At 42.9% G+C, this 22,770-nt stretch overlaps 1 protein-coding gene across 4 annotated transcripts in view; it reads right to left on the bottom strand.

Annotated features, from left to right (window-relative positions):
• LOC129703268 (very long-chain specific acyl-CoA dehydrogenase, mitochondrial-like) overlaps positions 1-22,770 on the bottom strand; it is a 79,892-nt gene that overhangs the window by 53,397 nt on the left and 3,725 nt on the right. For 3 of the 4 annotated variants that reach the window (XM_055645605.1, XM_055645604.1, XM_055645603.1), the window contains exons 2-6: positions 18,962-19,031; positions 15,688-15,760; positions 10,921-10,985; positions 10,289-10,423; positions 9,154-9,298 (exon numbers count right to left, since the gene is read on the bottom strand). In XM_055645605.1, coding sequence (XP_055501580.1) covers positions 9,154-9,298; positions 10,289-10,423; positions 10,921-10,947 — 307 coding nt within the window. In that variant the 5' untranslated portion in view covers positions 10,948-10,985; positions 15,688-15,760; positions 18,962-19,031. The remainder of the gene's footprint in view (positions 1-9,153; positions 9,299-10,288; positions 10,424-10,920; positions 10,986-15,687; positions 15,761-18,961; positions 19,032-22,770) is intronic. The other variant, XM_055645606.1, reaches the window with a different exon arrangement.

Genomic DNA, 22,770 nt, shown 5'->3' with positions numbered 1-22,770 from the left:
AGCACCGCTGGAGCCAAGGATGGCTGCCAGCATAAATCATCTCTCCAACAAACCTCTGCACGGACAGATTCGGAGAGAGGAGGTCACACTACAGCGCATACTTCGCCTCCTCACGGCGGCTATAACAGCCTATGCGCGGGGAGTCGAGACCGTAGAGATGACCACTCACCAACAGGATGTCCTGGCACTCATGTGCACGACACAATATGAGTTGGATAACCTAAGAAGAGACAACATCAAGCCGGCCCTCAATCCTAAATTTGCAGGTTTATGCAAAACTCCATCAGTAGAGACCGACTCATTCTTATTTGGGAAGGACTTGAACAAACAGCTCAAAGAGATGGAGGAGGCGTCCAAGACCTTTAGCCTCATGAGGGCACCACCGGCAGTGAACATACCAAAGCTCTTCATTCCACCCAGGCGGCAGCACACCACTGTATCTACCAGTCGGCGGCCCGAACATCCGACTGGTCAAAGCTGTGGGCCGCACTATCCCCAGAGACCTTTTTTAGGTCAGGGCCTGCAGCGGACCCCCTGGAAAATGCGCCTCCCCCCAACATCACCAGCACGTCGACAGGGAAGAACACTCAAAAAGAAAAAATCACAACCCCGCCAATAACCATGGAGGTAGGTGGGTCTGGTTCCTACCAGCATATAGAGCGCTTTCTTGGACTATCTTGGCTTTCATATTAATTCAGTCCACGTAACTATAATGTTGCCAAGAGACAACATAGTTGAATTGGCACAAACAAGGGACAAATTAATGGTCAAACTACCAACTACTCGACAAATAACAGAGTAATTGGGGGAAAATGATACCATTTTCTGTCTACATGATTCAGATGTTAGTATCAAGAACAACATATAGGTTGTCATTGAGCATCTCATGAAGTTACCGACTGAAATAATATCAGAAAGACAGTGGTGGGGTTACCACTTACACTGGGCATTAAGTATCTAAAAATGCTCGGGTGAAATTCATGAGTTTAAGCACTTGCATGTATGGGTATAAATAAACTACACTATGGAGGTGGCCTATATTAACCATATGGCAGCATAAAGTCGGTATCATATGACAAGTTGGTCAAAACAATTTGGCAATGGTATATCCATAGAGGTATTGGACTATCAACAACTTACCTGCCTGGTAAGCAAAATACAGTGACAGACACCAGGTCACAAAAAATTAAGGACAACATCAAGTAGATGTTTTCATATAAAGTTTAACAAAACTATCAAGCTATACGATGCATTTCATTGTCTCTGTACTGCACACTGACAATGACAATTAAAATGGAATGTGAATCTGATATCGATTATTTGCATCAATGCTATATCACCAGAGGTTCGGGGATGTCCTATGTATGTCGCGGGGGGAAACCAAACCCTGGGGCAGTGGAATCCTCATATATATAAAAATTTTTCTCTGGGACAGATAGTGCCAGCAGAAAGCTTGTCAGCTATATATATTAACTTTTCTGACCTATAGGTCATGTTGTCATTCAACAATATATTTATAATATTGATAGACAAATGCGTTCATGTTGCATTGGTGAAATTAATTCTATGTATTTTTTCCCTTCTGCCTCACCAATCGAGAACAACGCACAGTACAAAAAGATTCTGTTTCAGAACTTACGCTATGACATGATTGTTGGAACTTGCATGGAGTTTTTCCAGTACCCAGGATTATTAACAATCGGAGCCGGGCACAAATCAACTGTGCCATGAGAAAATAAGCTCCTGAGCTGCAGATTCTGCGCAAGCCTCTGGGACTGGGATTGTTATACTGAACAATCAACTTGCATGGAGTTTTTCCAGTACCCAGGATTATTAACAATCGGAGCCGGGCACAAATCAACTGTGCCATGAGAAAATAAGCTCCTGAGCTGCAGATTCTGCGCAAACGTCTGGGACTGGGATTGTTATACTGAATAATCGACACCATGTCAGCATCCTTTTGAACATCCACTGGACTACAACACTTGTCCAGCATCAAGAGAAGTACTGCAAGGATAAAGGGGAAAACCTACTCATCCGAATCAGGTACTACGAACTGGAATTCCTGGAGAACCTTCATCATGATGAAGGATTCGGCTACAGTGCCATCAACACAGCTAGAATTGCCCTGCCTGTTCTTTTTCAAAACAGCTACAGGACAACAGGCCATGGGGTCACTGGCTGGTGGTAATGAAGGGTATTAAAACTCTAAACCCCTAGACAATGTACACCTATATATGGGATGTCACAGTGGTTAACCACACTTCAGGGGATCCCACCAGCCAGAGTCCAAAACCTGAACCTTCTATGCACTAAAACATATGTTAAAGGCACATGGAGCAGCACAGAGGGTCCAGTCACTACTCCTATTTCAACTGGACACCATGCTCACAGCTTCAGACCAGATCTCTATCATTTGTCCAGGGAATGGTCAAACCAGACCAGGAATACTTTATCCAGTCATAAAATCCGGGCTTACCCGCCAGAGAACACGGTAATGTACCAAGACCCTTTTTTACCTTACATAGACACAACCTAATTATGCGAGGGAGATGAAAAGCCTTGTGGGTTGGTTACAAAAAACCTTGTGGTCGGGTAACAAGCCTTTTTTGAAATGGCTCAAGCAGGTTAAAGCTCTTGGGATAAAACTAACATGTCAAAGTTGTCATCCCACAGGAGAAGCTTCCACGTCAACGGCAAAAGAATGGACGTACCTATAAACCACATCCTGGCTCCAGCAGAATAGTGGGGGTAAAACGTTCAGAGAGAAATAATTTATTATAAACTGTTGACAAAACCTGTTTTTCATTTGCAGGAAAGATTCCAATCTGCAAATATTCAATTTAGCCAAGGGGAGCATTTTAAAAATTCTTCAGTGTTATTGTAAAATACCATTGGGTTTTTCTATAAACAGAATCATTGGTTGATTATGATAACACGCTTCCTCCCTCAAAGGCTTCGGCAGCGAGTGATATAAACTGTTACACGGTTTGAAATCACAGAGCTTTGAAATCTTCACGGAATCACTCACGTGACTCCGAAGTAAAATAGTAAGATTAAACGAGAACTTACCAGTTTGAAGTTTGATCTGTATTTTATGAGGAGTTACGATGAGGGATTACGTGCCCTCCGCTCCCACCCTCATTACATGGATCAAACTGATAATTGATGTCTCTTTATTCTTCACTATGTTACTTCAAATACGTGTCTGTCTGTGATTCCACACCGCTGCTTTGAAGTTATGCCGCAACGCGTCCTGGGACGGGCTTCTTCACGTAATCCCTCATCGTAACTCCTCATAAAATACAGATCAAACTTCAAACTGGTAAGTTCTCGTTTAATCTTACTATTTTTTATTGTTTTTGATTTGGAGGTGGGGGAGAATGAACTGAAATGTATGTATGATTTTTAAAACTATCAACATATAATATGAAAAGTGTTTGTGGGGTTTTCACCTCTTTAAGGGCTTGTCCCACTTAAGACTATTTTTTAGGCTGTTGCCACATGGTCGCCAGGGTATTGCCTGTATGGTCGTGAGAAGTATCTTCCGTCACCCAAAGAGTCGTAGCGTCTTTCTGGTCACCACTGGATTTTCAACATGTTGAAAAATGGTCGGAGACAGTCGGCGACAGTGGGTTTGATGCCAATGAGCTTAACTTGACTTCTCCTGACGTCGGTGCTGTAGTAGATTTCGCCAGGTGGCGTAGGTTGTCACCGGTGCGACTTATTATTTTTTTGTTGTTAAAGTAATTATTCTATTTCAAATTTTATGTCGAAGGGGGTTCCAGTTGCCGGTTTTTCTGCGACCTGCTACGACTATGACAGTCGCCGGAAGTCGCCTAAAAATAGCCTAAGTGGGACAGGCCCTTAACTATACTAGTCCACGGCCACGGGCTGTATACATGTTTGTTGACTTCTGTAGCAGGGTAGTGTAATTGTGTAGTACAAAACTTTGTCACGAGCCTCCTGACTAATCATGTCTCTTCTGATTCCCATTACATTGGATAATTTTATTCAGTATTTGACATTCCAATTTTCTGTTATAATCTTATGGTTGTATAAATTAGTTCAAAATACTTGCAACATTTTCTTTTGCATTGTAACTTGTATGTAATGGACATGCTTACAGAACTCTATTTGAATTAACATATGATTGACTTTGTTATTTATTTTGTTTCATATGTTACAGGGCAAAGCCATTTGTGCAATTTTGGGCTGTGGGAGCAGCACGTATCGCCTGAATAAGTTGATGTAGTAAGTAAGTGTGTGAAGAAGAAAGTCAGTGACAGCAACGCAAACCAACGTTGACCAACATGTTGACAATGAACCAGACAACAAGCGTTTACAAGGCTTTTGCTGTAGATCATGCTTATGTGTACGAATGCAGCTGTCAAGTGAACTGTAATTGCATGGGATGCATCCAAAAACAGGACATCAACAAAATGACTGACAAAGTTGAAATGTTGGAAGGCAAGGTAGAAGAATTGAAACTAAAACTGAAGAATGCTGCAGCTAAAAAACATTTTTGTAGCAAGACCAAGACTACCAAAAACATGAAGATTAACGGGGCTTTCTTCAAAGGAAGACTTAGACAACCCATGCGAGTATGTGAAGCATAAAGCAATGAAAATGCGATATTGGGAGGGGAAGAACAAAATTGCCCAGTACTAAAGTACCAAGAACATTTAAACAATCACAAAAGAATTCTGGACCCAGATCAAACTCAGCATCAAGGATGCAATGGTACTCGTGTTGATGAAGCTGCGCCTTGGGCTGACAATGTTGTTTCTCACGGATCTATACAGAAGTTCATACAACTCTTAATTATTTTCATTCAATGTAAACATTTATCAACCATTGTTTCAGTGTGCATTAGCCATTACGTTACATGTATATGTTTAGAAGTAAGCAAGAGCAGCGAGTTTGTCTTTTCGTCCCGTCTTTTTCAACCCCCTGCCGTTAAAAAATGCTTCAAAGCTTCGACTTTCCATCACAGAAAATCATCCAGTGTCATATCGTGGTAATTTGGGTCAGCCATAACCAATATAAGATTCAAAGAAGACGAAAACTAAGACCGAAAATGTACTCAGTTTACACAGTGCTGCATTCGCTTTTTTAAAAATCCCAAATGACCTATGACAAGTCCCATGATTCCTTGCGTTTATCGAGATACCGAACTCACTTATTCAATGGAGCCCTAGGCTGTGGCAGGGCCTCCAATGGCTTACTCCACCAACACATCATTCTGGACACATCGATCCACGAGTGCGCGGCCCTTCACTGCACACAGCCAAGCTCAGCCTCCGTGCCCCAAGTGTCTCCGCAGCCGACCTCAGAACACCCAGATCATCTCCAATGGAGTAGAGGCAGAGCCCCCAGCCCACTCACAGGCACCAAAACTTACCTCCGTCCACTGCCACCTCCATCTTAAAGTGTGAATTTACTAACAGATTATTTATTTCTCTTAGGTAAACCACTCCAATGTATAAAATCCCAGTGACAACAATTAACTCAGCACTGTGTAAGGACTTATCAATAAAGTCAGATCCAAGTTCAAGTTCAAGTTCAAGTTCAAGTCAGTGAGTTTATTGTCATGTGTCCCTGTATAGGACAATGAAATTCTTGCTTTGCTTCAGCACATAGAACATAGTAGGCATTTACTACAAAACAGATAAGTGTGTCCATATACCATGATATAAATATATACACACATGAATAAATAAACTGGTAAAGTGCAAATAACAGAAAATGGTTATTAATAATCAGAGTTTTGTCCAAGCCAGGTTTAATAGCCTGATGGCTGTGGGGAAGTAGCTATTCCTGAACCTGGTTGTTGCAGTCTTCAGGCTCCTGTACATTCTACCTGAAGGTAGCAGGGAGATGAGTGTGTGGCCAGGATGGTGTGGCTCTTTGATGATACTGCCAGCCTTTTTGAGGCAGCGACTGCGATAAATCCCTTCGATGGAAGGGAGGTCAGAGCCGATGATGGACTGGGCAGTGTTTACGCCTTTTTGTAGTCTTTTCCTCTCCAGGGCGCTCAAATTGCCGAACCAAGCCACGATGCAACCGGTCAGCATGCTCTCTACTGTGCACCTGTAGAAGTTAGAGAGAGTCTTCCTTGACAAACCGACTCTCCGTAATCTTCTCAGGAAGTAGAGGCACTGATGAGCTTTCCTGATGATTGGATTAGTGTTCTCGGACCAGGAAAGATCTTCAGAGATGTGCACGCCGAGGAATTTGAAGCTCTTGACCCTTTCAACCATCGATCCGTTGATATAAACGGGACTGTGGGTCCCCATCCTACTCCTTCCAAAGTCCACAATCAGTTCCTTGGTTTTGCTGGTGTTGAGGGCCAGGTTATTGCGCTGGCACCATATGGACAGTTGCTCGATTTCTCTTCTATACTCTGACTCATCCCCATCAGTGATACGCCCCACAACAGTGGTGTCATCAGCGAACTTGATGATGGAGTTCGCACTGTGGTTGGCTACGCAGTCATGGGTATAGAGTGAGTACAGCAGGGGGTTGAGCACGCAGCCTTGAGGTGCTCCCGTGCTGATTGTTATCGAGGCTGACACATTTCCACCAATACGAACAGACTGTGGTCTGTGGACGAGGAAGTGGAGGATCCAGTTGCAGAGGGATGCACAGAGACCCAGTTCTGCGAGTTTGGTAACCAGCTTGGAGGGGATGATTGTGTTAAATGCCGAGCTGTAATCGATGAATAACAGCCTGACATATGAGTTTTTGTTGTCCAAGTGGCCCAGTGCGGAGTGGAGGGCCAGCGAGATCGCATCCACCGTTGATCTGTTGTGGCGGTAAGCGAACTGCAGTGGGTCCAGGTTTTTGTCGAGGTAGGAGTTGATTTGCTCCATGATCAACCTCTCAAAGCACTTCATCACCACCGGCGTTAGTGCCACTGGTCGATAGTCATTGAGGCACGTCACCTTACTCTTCTTGGGCACTGGTATAATTGATGCCCTTTTAAAGCAGGTGGGGACCTCAGACCTCAGAAGTGAGAGGTTGAAAATGTCCGTAAAAACTCCCGCCAGTTGGTCCGCACAGGTTTTTAGAACACGACCGGGTATACCATCAGGTCCAGGTGCTTTTCGGGGGTTCACCCCTCTGAAGGATTTCCTGACGTCGGCCTCTGTGACTGAGACTGAAATGCCATCACAGCGAATGGGGGATCGGGAAGGCACATCAGTATTCTCCCTGTCAAAGCGTGCGTAAAACGCATTGAGCTCGTCAGGGAGTGATGTTTCACCGACATTCGAGCTGCCTCCTGGTTTCGCCTTGTAGGAGGTGATTGCATTCAGGCCCCGCCACAGCTGCCGAACATCTGTCATCCTCCAGTTTGGAGCAGAAGTCCCTTTTGGCCTTTTTGATGGCCTTACCAAGGTCGTATCTGGACTTCATGTAGGCCACTGTATCAGTGGAAGTGAATGCCCTGTGTCTGGACTTCAGAAGAGTGCGGATCTCAAAGTTCATCCAAGGTTTCTGATTGGGAAACACTCGGAAGGTTTTGTAGGGATGCAGTCCTCCACACATTTCTTTATGAAGTCTGTAACGACTGTGGCGTATTCGTTCAAGTCCGTTGCCGAGTCCTTGAACATTGCCCAGTCTACAGACTCCAAACAGTCTGCTTGTTCTTCTGCACCACCCCCCCGACCAGCTGTCCTCACTTCTGGGGGTGCGCTCTTCAATTGCTGCCTGTAGGCAGGAAGAAGCAGCACCGCGGTATGGTCGGACTTACCGAAGTGAGGGTGAGGGATAGAACGATAGGCATTCTTGATGGTGGTGTAGCAGTGGTCGAGGGTGTTAGGTCCTCTGGTGCAGCAGGAGACAAGTTGGTGGAAGTTAGGGAGTGATTTCTTTAGGTTTGCCTTATTGAAGTCCCCAGCAATGGTGGTAAATGCCTCGGGGTACGACGTCTGGTGTTTGTTGACCATGGCGCGCAGCTCCTCCAATGCCAGACGGACGTCTGTCTGGGGTGGGATGTAGACCGCGGTCAGGATGATGGAGGTGAATTCTCTTGGGATGTAGAAGGGACGGCACTTCACCGCCAGATGTTCGAGGTGTGGAGAGCAGGAGTTGGACAGGACTGCCACGTCTGAGCACCACGCAGAGTTGACCATGAGGCAGACGCCCCCTCCTCTCCCTTTCCCAGATGCCAGTGTACGGTCCATACGGTGGATGGAGAACCCTTCAGGCTGGACCGCTGAGTCTGGAGAGCTAGGGGTGAGCCATGTCTCTGTGAAACAGAACACAGAGCATTCCCTCAGCTCCCTTTGATAAAGCAGTCTTGCCCTTAAGTCCTCCACTTTATTTTCAAGGGACTGTACGTTGACCAGTAGGATAGTAGGGAGAGGGGGCTGAAGTCCCCTGTGCTTCATTCCGACCTGGAGTCCTGCCCGTCAGCCACGTTTCCGGACACAATGGAGGCTTCCCCTTTGTTTCCAGGTACTGTACTTGCTGTTTCTGCGGACCTGCGCTGGAACGGGAATTCCCTCACAGAAGGCAGCTCCAGCTCCGTAACGAACGGGGGTTCCCTCAAAGTAAAACGAAATATCTAAAACTACATAACTATTATATCTTTATTCTGTAGTTTGGGTTCTTCAAGGAATATTATTGAAACGGCAATTATGAAAGATTAAATCTTTCTGCTTATAATATATTCAAAGTTAAAATTCAATGCGACAACTGCAAGGATAAACAATGGCTGAAACCAATGAATTCTGCACCTTTCAGAATATATATTGGAACCTGCCTTTTAAATAATCATAAGAATAAATAAAGTCATAGTCATAGAATGATAAACCGTGGACACAGGCCCTTCAGCTCATCTTGCCCACACCGGCCAACATGTCCCAGCTACATTAGTCCCACCTGCCCATGTTTGGCCCATATTCCTCCAAACCTGTCCTATCTATGTCCCTGTCTAACTGTTTCTTAAATGTTGGGATAGTCCCTGTCTCAACTACCTCCTCTGGCAGCTTGTTCCATACACCCACCACCCCTTTGTATGAAATTCCTACGTTGTCATCTAACTTATTTGACCTAGCAGGAGATAAAATGAATGTCATATCTAATTGTAAACAACAGATATTACGCACACCCCTTGGAATTCCAAATAAAACTATTCCAACCCACCTGTTGCAAGATCAGGCAAGTATTTCTCTTTCTGCTTATCAGTACCAAACAATAGGATTCCTTTGAAGCCAATGGATTGATGAGCTCCAAGAGTTATACCCACTCCAAGGTCATGAAGGCCAACAATCTCCACCAGTCGACCATACTGTAAGAGAAAGATTTGCTAGATGAATTTCATTAAAACAAGAAAATTAAAATATATAATTAATTAATGGGAGTAGAAATTCCAGCCCAAGAAACTGCAGATACTGGAATCTTCAGCAAAACACAAAGTGCTGGAAGATAGCAGATTAGGCAGCATCTGCGGAGGGAATGGACAGAACATAGACACAAAAAGCTGGAGTAACTCAGCGGTACAGGCAGCATCTGTGGAGAGAAGGAATGGGTGACGTTTCAGGCCGAGACCCTTCTTCAGACTTCAGACCTGGTCTGAGGAAAGGTCCAAACCCAAAGTATGCAGGGGGTAAGGAAAGGTTGAGTTTCCATTTTGGATCCTAAGCAAACAGTCGACAGTCTTGTTTACATGTTCCTCTGTGAACAGAGAGATGTCCGACACAATTAATGATAACTGCACTAAATGGAGAACCTTAAGGCCATGAATCAGGAGCATAAGCAAGCACACTACCTCAAAATCTAGCGCACACCAAAAATAAGATCTAAATATAGGCACAATTTGTATTGTAAACCAAAAAGGAACTGAAGAAGAGCAATCTGAGTAATCAGAGATGAACAAGACATTAGCTGAAGAACTCCAATAATGTTTAAGAAGGAACTGCAGATGCTGGAGAATCGAAGGTACACAAAACAGCTGGAGAAACTCAGCGGGTGCAGCAGCATCTATGGAGCGAAGGAAATAGGCAACGTTTCGGGCCGAAACCCTTCTTCAGACTGTCTGAAGAAGGGTTTTCGGCCCGAAACGTTGCCTAACTCCAATAATGTAATTGATTTACGATCCTTTGGTACAAGAATGAGATGATAATATATTACTAATTGTTACCTGATCAGTTCAAAGTTGAAGGCAATGTCAGGTTAACCTTTACAGAAGCTACTGAACCAGCCGAAGTAGCCACGATAATTCTCTCCATTGCTCTGCACAAAGAGGAAACTCATGCACCCACAGTCAAAGATTTATTACCTGAGTGTTGGTGAGTCCCATTCCACCATGTTCTATAGGAATTTGCAGCCCAAAAGCTCCCAATTCCTTCAGTCCTTCCATCGTCTTATCTTCCACCTTCTCCAGTTTATCATTCTCACCAGCATCATTTACCTCCTAGAATGAAACATGCCAGTCTAAATCAACGTCACAGCAGCAAAGTCCTTTGTTTTGCTTTTCATGTTATCTTTATCTATTTACGGTAAGCCTTGGCAACGAGTGCTTGCTAGATTTCAACTGCGGAGCCAACATTATTTTTGCAAGCCATCAACAGTTGCACATTTCTAACCTGGGCTTCACAAATGAGTCAAAAGATTATCACCACCTCTAGCCCATTGATACAAAAATTAGTTACCCCCCTCCCCTTCACCCAGCTATATTGATTTAGATCGGAATGGGGATCAAATAAAGTTCACATGACTCATTTAATCAATGGTTGATGAGAATGTAGAGGAAAAGCAACATTTTGTTTTTCTACATACCATGATATCAAAGGCAGTTCTATTCATATTTTGGCATAATTGATCAGCCTAATTACAGTGCACTGAAGTGATTAGAAAGAAATGGTTGCAATAATAAGGAACAAAAAAGAAAAACAGCATTGTATTACTTGCCAAGAAAAACTTGGAGATTGGGTTCATGATCTCCTGGAGAAACTGTGACTGCTCACTGCTGAGAACTGCATGAAGGGACAACACATAATTGGTCTTTGATTTGAATTCTCAAATACAGAAAAATATACATAATTACACAAAACACTCAATACTGTTCAGATTTAACTTTACATTTAAAAACATGCTGGAGGATTTATTAATTATTTTCCAATATTAAATTCCTGATGATAAACAACGCAGGGATACGCAGCATACGCAGGCCTGATGGTCTGCATCCCAGGGTACCGAGGAGGTGGCTCTAGAAATTGTGGACGCATTGGTGATCATTGTTCTATAGATTCAGGATCAGTTCCTGTGGATTGGAGGGTAGCTAATGTTATCCCACATTTAAGAAAGGCGGGAAAAAGAAAACAGGGAATTATAGACCAGTGAGCCTGACATCGGTGGTGGGGAAGATGCTGGAGTCAATCATAAAAGATGAAATAGCAGCACATTTGGATAGCAGCAGCAGGATCGGTCCGAGTCAGCATGGATTTACGAAGGGGAAATCATGCTTGACTAATCTTCTTGATTTTTTTGAGGATGTAGCTAGAAAAATGGACAAGGGAGAACCAGTGGATGTAGTGCACAGGACTTTCAGAAAGCATTTGATAAGGTCCCACATAGGAGATTAGTGGGCAAAATTAGAGCACATGGTATTGGGGGTAGGGTACTGACATGGATAGAAAATTGCTTGGCAGACAGGAAACAAAGAGTAGGGATTAACGGGTCCCTTTCAGAATGGCAGGCAGTGAGTGGTGGGGTACCGCAAGGCTCGGTGCTGGGACCACAGCTGTTTACAATATATATTAATGATTTTGATGAAGGGATAACAAGTAACATTAGCAAATTTGCAGATGACATAAAGCTGGGTGGCAGTGTGAACTGTGAAGAGGATGCTATGAGAATGCAGGGTGATTTGGACAGGTGGGGTGAGTGGGCAGATGCATGGAAGATGCAGTTTAATGTGGATAAATGCGAGGTTATCCAGTTTGGCAGCAAAAACAGGAAGGAAGATTATTATCTAAATGGTGTCAAGTTGGGAAAAGGGGATGTACAATGGCATCTGGGGATCCTTGTTCATCAGTCAATGAAAGTAAGCATGCAGGTACTGTGAAGAAAGAGAATGGCATGTCGGCCTTCATAACAAGAGGAGTATAGAGGTCCTTCTGCAGTTGAGATCCCTAGTGAGATCACACCTGGAGTATTGTGTGCAGTTTTGGTCTAGAAATTTGAGGAAGGACATACTTGCTATTGAGGGAGCGCAGCGTAGGTTCACAAGGTTAATTCCCGGAATGGCGGAACTGTCATATGCTGAGAGATTGGAGCGGCTCTTCTTGTATACTCTTGAATTTAGAAAGATGAGAGGGGATCTTTTTGAAACATATAAGATTATTAAGGGTTTGGACACGCTAGAGGCAGGAAACATGTTCACAATGTTGAGGGAATCCAGAACCAGGGGCCACAGTTTAAGAATAGGGGGTAAGCCATTTAGAACGGAGATGAGGAAACACTTTTTCACACAGAGAGTTGTGAGTCTGTGGAATTCTCTGCCTCAGAGGGCAGTGGAGGCCAGTTCTCTGGAAACTTTCAAGAGAGAGAACGAGGTAGGGCTCTTGAAGATAACAGAGTCAGGGGATATGGGGAGAAGGCAAGAACGGGGTACTGATGGTGGGTGATCAGCCATGATCACATTGAATGGCCATATGGCCTACTCCTGCACCTATTGTCTATTGTCTATTATCACCAGAAATCATTTTTTATCATTTCAGTCACAATTCCTGGAACCCTTGGGAATATATTCTTCACCTTTTGCCTTTCTCCTCAATGTGCTTGTCCTTGGCATCACTATCAAGTGTAAGCTAGTGTGACAGTGGCCCCAAGGATCTGTATCTCCTGCTCCCTTCATCTGCTACTGTTTGCAAAACATTCCCTCCACCCCCACAGACTGTGTAGACTGTTTAGTTTAGTTTAGAGATACAGCGCGGAAACAGCCCTTCATACCCGGTCCGCGCCGACCAGTATTCTGCAGCTGCAGCAATATTACAAATATCTTCTTATTAATGCAGCTTGCTTGGCCAATGGGAAATCAAGGAGCTACATGATGTATACAATGGACAAGGGAGAAAAAAATCACATAAAAACAAAATATAACATATTGGGATAAATATATGTTAACAAGTAGTTTGTTATGTGCAAATGTTGTTTCATTTTTGTATGTTGTGCTATGAACTTTGATGGAATTGTGTAATTATTTCAAAACTGGATAAAACTTGAGATTTCTGAGGTCCAAAATCATATGCAATTTTCATAAGTTCATGTGATAGGAGCAGAATTAGGCCATTCGGCTCATCACATCTACTCCATCATTCAATCATGGTTGATCTATCTCTCCTTCTCAACCCCAATCTCCTGCCTTCTCCCCATAACCCCTGACAACCTAATCAAGAATCTATCTATCTCTGTCTTAAAATTGTCCTCCACAGCCTTCTGTAAATAAGACATGTGTAAACAGAGTAAGACTATGTTCAGGAATCAGCATGACTTTTGGTATTTGGCAAGACACATTACCGCAATGACCCTGAACATCCCAGAACAAGCACAACACTTGAAATGTTTATCACTCTTTTCTTTGCACAGTAAACATGCTGACAGGAATATTTTCCTGGTTTCCTGCCTGCTGAATCACATGGCCAGTGAAGAATATGTACTGCACCATAACTGATGCTCATGAAAAGCTTGCTATATTCTTCAAAAATCAGAATGATAAAGAAAATAGTGTCTTTCGTGCAGCGTGTGGGTTTACATTTGTGATTCTCACTACATAAATCAACTTGAAGGTCCTAAACAAAAGAGATAAGTGCGAAAAAGTAAATAGAGGTATTAATAAGCAGTAGAAACAAGGAACTGCAGATGCTGGTGCACAAAAAAAGACACAAAGTGCTGGAGTAACTCAACGCGTCAGGCAGCATCTCTGGATACCATGGACAGGTGATGTTACTCCTATGTGGAGAGTTATTTTTCAAATTAGAGGCCTGTAAGCAGTGGAGTTCTGCAGGGATTGATGCTGGATCCCTTATTGCCGGTAATATATATTAATGATTAGAACAAGAGCAGGGGTGGTACAGTGGCGCAGCGGTAGAGTTGCTGCCTTACAACGCTTGCAGTGCTGGAGACCCGGGTTCGATCCCGACTACAGGTGCTGTCTGTATGGAGTTTGTACATTCTCCCCGTTACAGTTTGGGTTTTCTCTGAGATCTTCGGTTTCCTCCCACACTCCAAAGATGTACATGTTTGTTGGTAAATTGGCTTGGTATAAGTGTAGTTTGTCCCTAGTGTGTAGGATAGTGTTAATGTGCGGGGATCGCTGGTCAGTGCGGACCCAGTGATCCGAAGGGCCTGTTTCCACACTGTATCCCAAAACTAAACTAAACTAAAGAATGTAAGTGATGTGATTAGTAAGTTTACCAATGACACCAAATTTGGTGATGTGATGGACAGTGATGAAAGTTGTGTAAGGTGACAACAGGGTCTACATCAACCAGGATAGTGGGCAAAGGAACGGCAGATGGAATTTAACTCAGACACATGTGAAGTGATGCAGTTTGAAAAGTTGCATTCGGGTAGGGCACGCACGATAAATAGCAAGGCTGTGCGGACTGTTGTAACACAGAGAGACCTAATATATAATTCCCTGAAAATGGTGACGCAGGTAGACAAGATCATAAAGGTGTTAAATAGCACAATTGCCTTCATTGGATGGAGTATTGAATGCAAAAGTTTGGCCACAGACTACTTTATGAGTGGGGCTTTGGTGAGGCCACAGCTGGAATAATGTGTGCAATTCTGGTCACTACACAATTCATGAAGATGTTGCCAAGACTGCAAAGCTTGAGTTGTAAGGAGTGTTTGGGTAGGTGGAGGCTACTTTCTCTGGAGTAAAGGAGACTGAAGGGTGACCTCATAGAAGTTTATGAAGTTGTAAAAAACATTGATAATATGGATGCTCTTTGTACCAGAGTAGTGTAAAACTAGAGGGCATAGGTTTAAGGTGACAAGGGAAATATTGAAAGGCCACCTGAGAGGTTGGTCTTTCACACAAAGGGTGCTCGGTGTATGGAATAGAGGAAAGTGATAGAGGTGGGTACAAGTGCAATGTTTAAAAAACATTTGGAGAGGTTCGTGGATAGGATAGATTTAGAGAGATATGAGCCAAATACAGGTACATGGGGCAAGCTCTGGAATGTGCCCCGGCTGGTAGGACAAGTTGGGCTGAATGGCCTATTTCTGTGCAGTATAATGATATGATTCAATAACTTGAGATACAAGAGTCTATACCAAAAGCATTGGTTAAGCCATACCGTATAACTACTGCAAACAATTCTGGACCCCACTCTTTCAGTGGGTGGTGGTACTGAGAGAATTGTAAACATTGAATTATAGAACACAAGGAGTACATTTCCTCCATGGGGTCAGTGTTGATCAAGAAAGGGCTTACCCCGCGTCTAGCTCCACTTTTCAGGATGAGGTCTTTACCCCAACTGGAAATCCCATGAATTTAAATACTGAGCGCTAAATATATATTTCACCTTCTCAAGATAGTATGACTGGCAGTTTTCAGCGAGTGTGCCACCTTTTGTTTCAAACTGCACAAGTTCATATGTTGGCGGAATAATAAAAACAAATACATAAAGATGCTTTCTTTCCCGCTATAACTAAGCAGCTCACCTCTTGGATATGGAAAAACCTGTTCGGTGATAACTTTCCCCTTAAAAATGTTCACACCAAAGGATAATGACTCCTGCAGAGGAAGATATCAATGATACATTTTGTATAGTTCTTGAAGAAGCTATATAGCTGCGTAGTAAATTTTCTTCAGTATATAATAATGAATATGTTATTTTAAAAGATTTTAGATCTAGAATTAACCAGATATTCTTCCTATTACTCATTTATATTATCATTTGTAAATTGTGATTGCTAATTTTTTGCTTCATACCTATTATTTCCTAATTGATTGGAGTAGTACATTAAACATGTCCAATGTGGAAGCTAGATTTCATTTCAACCTTTATTGAAGAAACATTTAATAATGGGCTCTGTAGGTTCCATGCGAAGTGGTTTGGTGCAATCTCAGTCTAATTCTTTATAGCAGACATGCACACAAAGAGTTTCTCTACTTTGTCCTTTGATTTACACCAATTTTTCATGCAGTGTTACCACTGGCTGGTCTTCCAGTGAGCAATGACTAAAGCACCTCCAGCACTTCAATGAGCTAGAACCTACAACAATCTTGTTTGTAATTAATATGAAGAGAAAAGATGCTTTTTAAAAAGGAACTGGTTCAAATAACCCTTTCTGCCCTTGACTTCCCATTGGAATATGGTTTAAACGAGTTGCATCTCCACTGGCTAGGGTGTTCAGACAAGGTGAAATTGAAACTGGGATTGTGGGAGCGATGTCCATCTTGGAGAAAAATCTGCCATCAGGTGCGAGATGTTGCTACACATAAGTTCATAGGTTCTAGAAGCAGAATTAGGCCATTCGGCCCATCAAGTCTACTCCACCATTTGCTGATCCATCTTTCCCCCTCAACCTCATTCTCCTGCCGTCTCCCCATGATCCCTGACACCCATTACTCATCAAGAATCTGTCAATCACTGCCTTAACATTAAACTGGCCTCCACAGCCAAAAGGAGTAGCAGTGTGAAAATGCACACTTCCAGATTCAGAGACAGTTTCTTCCCAACTCTTATCAGGCAACTATCACCTACTATCTACCTCATTAATGACCCTTGGACGATCTTTGATCGGACTTTACTGACTTTACCTTGCACTAAACATTATTCACTTATCATGTATCTGTACACTGTAAATGTCTCGATTGTAATCATGTATTGTCTTTCTACCGACTGGTTAGATTGTACCTCGATATGCGTGACAATAAATTAAACTAAAAAACTAAATCTTCAATTGCAAAGGACCCTCTCCATCATCGTCCATTCATTGGCAGAATAATTCTTGTTGTCAAATCATAAGATCGTAAGGAATAGGAGTAGAATTAGGCCATTCAGCCCATCGTCTAAACCGCCATTCAATCGTGGCTGATCCATCTCTCCCTCCTAACCCCGTTCTCCTGCCTTCCCTCCATAACCTCTGATACCTGATGAATCAAGAATCTATCTCTGCCTTAAAAATATCCATTGACGGCTTCCACAGCCTTCTGTGGCAAAGAATTCCACAGATTCACCACCTTCTGATTAAACTCCTTGCAGCTTATCATCCTTAATGTTTTCTGGTCTTTCAGCGGAAGTTTCTATCCACAACCACATGTTGTAGACTTCCACATTCCAAAGTTCAGCTGCCCCAGAGGTTTTACAGCAACATAGGTGATACATTGATTTCACCTACTTAGCTGAGCTCATGCTCATCACTCACCAAAGGACTGTCCTCATTTTCATGAATCACCAATGGTTCCCTCATAGATGAATTCATGCCAGTAACTCACTGGTTATTCCAAACTGAACTGATGACTCACTGATAGGACTGAGTCCACATTTATGATACAGTGATTGTCCCAGTAGGATTGAGCTCACATTCATGACTCCTTGTTGGTTCCAACAGAGCTGAGTCCACATTCTTGTGAAACTCCCAATCTCCACTGCGTTACCCCAAAGAAATTCAGAGGGGACAAGGCAGTACAATGAGTTGAATCCTTCCTTATTCTGATCCGGGAGATCAGTTCAATTATGGAACTGATTCTTTAAGTCGCAAACAAAGAAACCTGGAGACGCTCAGATAATTCTAGCCTGAAGCTGGCCCCATAGCAGAAGCATCCACGTCGCGGGGCTGGAAACTGGAAGTATCACAAGCGAATTCTGCTGCCACCATCATCTATTGCAACAAGTGATGGCTCCCACTGATTGTCGCCTGAAGCTTGCGTCCTTTTCAGGACGGACGATAACAGCGTTGTTAACATTTGAAACATGGAAGATGGACATGAAAGACGAAGAAGCCTGAAGCTCAACACTCCTTATTATTAAGCTGGCAATAGATTCAAGGTAGTGCATTAAAAAATTGCCCTGAATAATACAGCACAGCACAAGTGATTTAGCTAAGAAACTGTATTTGATATAGACATGAAAACACATCTTTGTCTGCTGCACCCGCTGAGTTTCTCCAGCATTTTTGTCTACCTTCGACATGAAAAGGGAAACAGGTTGTTCTTATCATCCTCAACATTACCAACATCAAATTGATGAATTTAGCGGACTTCAAAAATAACTTGCCAAAAACTGCAGATGTTTAGATAAATGCAAAGCACCACGAGAAGAGGGACCCCGCAAAGGAAAACAGTTACACAAGGAGCTGCACATGCTGGAATTTTGAACAAAAAAGCAAGCTGCTGGCCAAACTCAGCCGGTCTGTGGAAGGAATGGACAGACAACAATTCGGATTGGGACCTTCTTCTGGTGAATTAAATGGTTTAAGGCTTTCTTACAGGAAACATATAGTATATTTGAATTCCTAAAATATTAATAACATTAAAGCATAAAGGGGAGTTGCAAATCTGCAACTTTAGGGGGGGGATGGCAGACAATGTAACCAGGATGCTAATGGGCAGGAGGTGGCATTTCAAGTGGTTTAGGGTTAGTGGTCCATGACTCCATGTTCATGGGTCAGGACACAATTATAAACATATTGTGGACATGATGGGGAGACCTAAGGAAATTATGAATGAGGATAAGGAGTTATATTGACCAGAAGGATATCATCAAGGTTATACGATACGATACAACATGATACTATATGATAGAACTTTATTTATCCCAGGAGGGAAATTGATCTGCCAACAGTCATAAAACAAAATATACACAAAACAACATACTGTTGGATCCAGATTTAATAACTAATTGAACATTTTAATCATCAGATGAATCATCAGGATTAAAAATTATTACAATGTAATATAAGCTCGCAAATGTTCGATGATCTGACTCACCTTTTCTCTCTCACTTGCATAGTGGGCACCAAACTGTAACCTTGGAACAAACACCGCAGATAATATATTCCTGAAGAGAAAGGAACAGGTTGTGAGTATCAGGAAACCATCGGGACTGAATCATGGAGTAGAGTGTAGAGCTGTACAACATGGAAACTTGCCCATGCCGACCATTTTAGCAGATTGGGCTAAGCCTATTTGCCAGCATTTGGCCATTGTCCTTCAAACACCTTCTATCCAATCTGATAGAAACACCCTCAGTCCACCATGGCCTACACAATTTCTTGGTTGCCAAACATTTTAACTCCCCTTTCCATTCCTATACCAACCTTTCTGTCATGGGCCTCCTCTATTGTCAGAGTGAGGCCACGTGCAAATTGGAACAACAGCACCTCATATTTTGCGTTGGGCAGCTTTCAACTCGGTGCGATGAATGTTGATTTCTCTAATTTCAAGTAACCCATGCATTCCCTCTCTCTCTGCCTCTCCCCTCCCCTAGTTGTCTTGTTAATTCCACTTCCAAGGGAAGAGATTTGAACTTTTTTTCGCCGTCCATCACAGTGAGGAATGCGGAGGAGGCTCTGTGATGGATGTTTATGTTAAAATGTATTTTGTGTGTACCATTGCTTTTTTATTTGTATGACTGACTTGGGAAATGAAATTCCTCGTATGTTGCAAAACATACTTGGCTAATAAAGTATTATTGTGATTGTGATTGTTTGCATCCATATATCGCTTCATTATCACCTCTTCCACAACCAACAATAGACTATTGTGGGCTCCACCATTCCTTGGTCGTCGGTACCGGCTCTGATTTGATCTAAACCTTTTCATGCCTTGAGTTTCCCTCTCCCCTGAATGTCAGTCTGAAGAAAGGTCTCAACCTAAATTGTCACCTATTCCTTTTCTCTAGAGATGCTGCCTGACCCGCTGAGTTACTCCAGCATTTTGTGTCTATCTTCGGAGTAAACAAACATCTGTAGTTCCTTCCTACACATGCTTCTATAGCTTCCTCTGGCAGCTGATTCCGGATCCACAGAGGTAGGCCCTGAGACCCCTCTTAAATAACTCTCTTCAGCATAAGCCTATGCTCTCGAGCTTTAGAACCCTCTACAACAGGAAAAAAACTGTGAGCATTCACTTTATCCATGCCCCTCATAATCTATTACACCTCAATAAGGTCACTCCTCTGCCTCCTACAATCCAAAGAAAAAAAAGTCCAAGCCGATCCAACCTCTCCCGATAACTCACTCACAAGCCCAGGTAACATTCTGGTGAATCACTTCTGAACCTTTTCCAAATTAAAGATATCCTTCCTATAGCTGAATGACCAGAACTGTACATGGTACTCCAGGTGTGGTCGACTGTGCATGTATTCACTGGAATTTACAAGGGTGAGAGGGGATCTTATAGAAACATATAAAATTCTTAAAGGATTGGACAGACTAAATGCAAGAAAAATGTTCCCAATGTTGGGGTAGTCCAGAACCAGGGGTCATGGTTTAAGAATAAGGGGTAGCCCATTTTGGACTGAGATGAGGAAAAGAATTTCATCCTGGGAGCTGTGAATCTGTGGAATTCTCTGCTACAGAAGGCAGTGGAGGCCAATTCACTGCATGTTTTCAAGAGAGAGTTGGATTTAGCTCTTAGTGCTAAAGGAATCAAGGGATATGGGGAAAAGAGAAGGAACTGATTTTAAATTCCCTCCACCAGGTGGCACCAGCAATGGCCGCCTCGCCAACAGTCTGTCTCGTCCATTCCTTCTTTGTGTTTTCTAGTATGTGTTATATGTATGTTTTAGTGTTCTTTAGCTTGTTTTATGTGGGGGGTGAGGGAAACTTTATTAAATCCCTTACCTCAACGGAGATGCGATTTCTTTCCGTATCGTATATCTCCGTCCGCACTGCGGTCTAACATCGAGGAGCTGGCGGCCTCTGCCGGAGACCGACATGTGGAGCTCCAACGGCGGGAGCCTGAGACTTTACCATTGTGGAGCTCGCAGTCCCTGGTTAGGGACCAACTTCGGGACCTCCAAGCCGCAGGAGCTTTGACTGCCGCAATGCGGGGGTTTTGATCACCCCGTGCGGGGGCTTTGATCGTCGGCAGTGGGAGGTTTATGTGGTTGTGTCTTGTTGGGTTTTATTTAGTATGGCTATGTGGTAAATCGAATATCCCTGTACCTTAATTGGTACACATGACAATAAAAGACCTTGGACCTTGATCATATTGAATGGTGGTGCTGGCTCGAAAGGCCGAATGGCCTACTCCTGCACTTATTTTTATATGTTCTATGTTTCTTTGTAATCCCTCCTCAACTTTCCTCGTCCAATTCTACCATCTTGATTATCACCAAATTTAATTACACCATCCCTGAAACCAGAAACTGGTGATTATAGGATAGGGAGGAAGGAACTGCAGATGCTGGTTTACACCAAGAATAGGCACTAAATGCTGGAGTAACTCAATGTGTTAGGCAGCATCTCTGAAGAAAAGGAACGGGTGGCATTTTGGGTCGAGACCCTTCTTCAGACTCTATTCCAGTCTGAAGAAGGGTCTAGACCTGAAATAGCACGTATTCCTTTTCTCCAGGGATGCTGCCTGACCCGCTGAGTTACTCCAGTATTTTGTGTCTATCTTTACTGTTAATGATACATGTAATTATTCTTCATGTGGATCTTCCTATCCCTTCATCACACCTCTATCGTGATGTCCTTAAAACTTACCTCATTGACTGAAACTTTGGTAATAATATATTCTTATATAGCTTGGCATTATATTATATTTAATGACTCTCCTATGAAATGCTTTGGGAAGTTTTGCTAAGCTGAACATAGATTTTGTTCTACTATGGTATCTATGTAATATGGATTTTGGTGTCAGGAGTTATGGGGAGAATCGGGTTAGGTGGGAGAGCTAGATCAGCCATGATTGATTGGCGGAATAGACCTGATGGGCCAAATGGCCTAATTCTGCTCCTATTACTTATAGACATGACCTTAATGATTGAGTTAGATGAAGAGATAGAAAGGCTACATAGGCAAGTTAGGTAATGACTGAAGAAGGTTGATATTATAAGCAGTATACATGGATGCAATAACTTATTAGCAGTAACGGAACGGTGAAACTGTGGGGAAAAAACAAAGCTTACAATTTGACTCTAAAGCAACAGATCAGATGCAATTACTTTCTACATGGTGAAAAGCAATAAACAATGCAGACCTTTGGAGGCAGAAGGCTACACCTACATGAATTAAAAAGCCAATAGATAAGCACAGAAAATAATGAATGAAAGCTATTCAATCTATTCAAAGCCTTAGTTAGAGAACATCCGGTGAACTTTGAGCATCCTGCCACCTTCGGAAGAATCTATTGGCTTTGGAATTATAGCTGCTGCCTTACAGCACCAGAGACCCAGGTTGGATCCTGACCACGGTGCTGTTTGTATGGAGATTGTATGTTCTCCACTTGACCTTGTGGGTTTTCCCCAAGATCTTCGGTTTCCACCCACATTCCAAAGACTTTCAGGTTTGTAGATAAATTGGCTTGGTATAATTGCAAATTGTCCCTAGTGTGTGGGATAGTGTAAGTTTGCCGGGATCACTGGTCGGTGCCGGCTAGGTGGGTCAAAAGGCCTGTTTCCGTGCTATATCTCTAAACTAAAATCTGATCTATCGTACTGAATATCAGAATGGGCTCGGGCAACTAAATGGGCTACTTTTGTTCCTATCTGACAGCACGAAAGATCAATATTTACACACTCATTGCATGGTGCAGTTGTTAAGTTTAGCTTCAATGTGAGGACATACTGT

The sequence above is a fragment of the Leucoraja erinacea genome, chromosome 14 (genome assembly GCF_028641065.1).
Source record: "Leucoraja erinacea ecotype New England chromosome 14, Leri_hhj_1, whole genome shotgun sequence".
In the NCBI taxonomy this organism is placed as follows: domain Eukaryota; kingdom Metazoa; phylum Chordata; class Chondrichthyes; order Rajiformes; family Rajidae; genus Leucoraja; species Leucoraja erinaceus.
The sequence above is the reverse complement of the archived record's forward strand: the minus strand, read 5'-3'. Positions and strand labels throughout refer to the sequence as shown.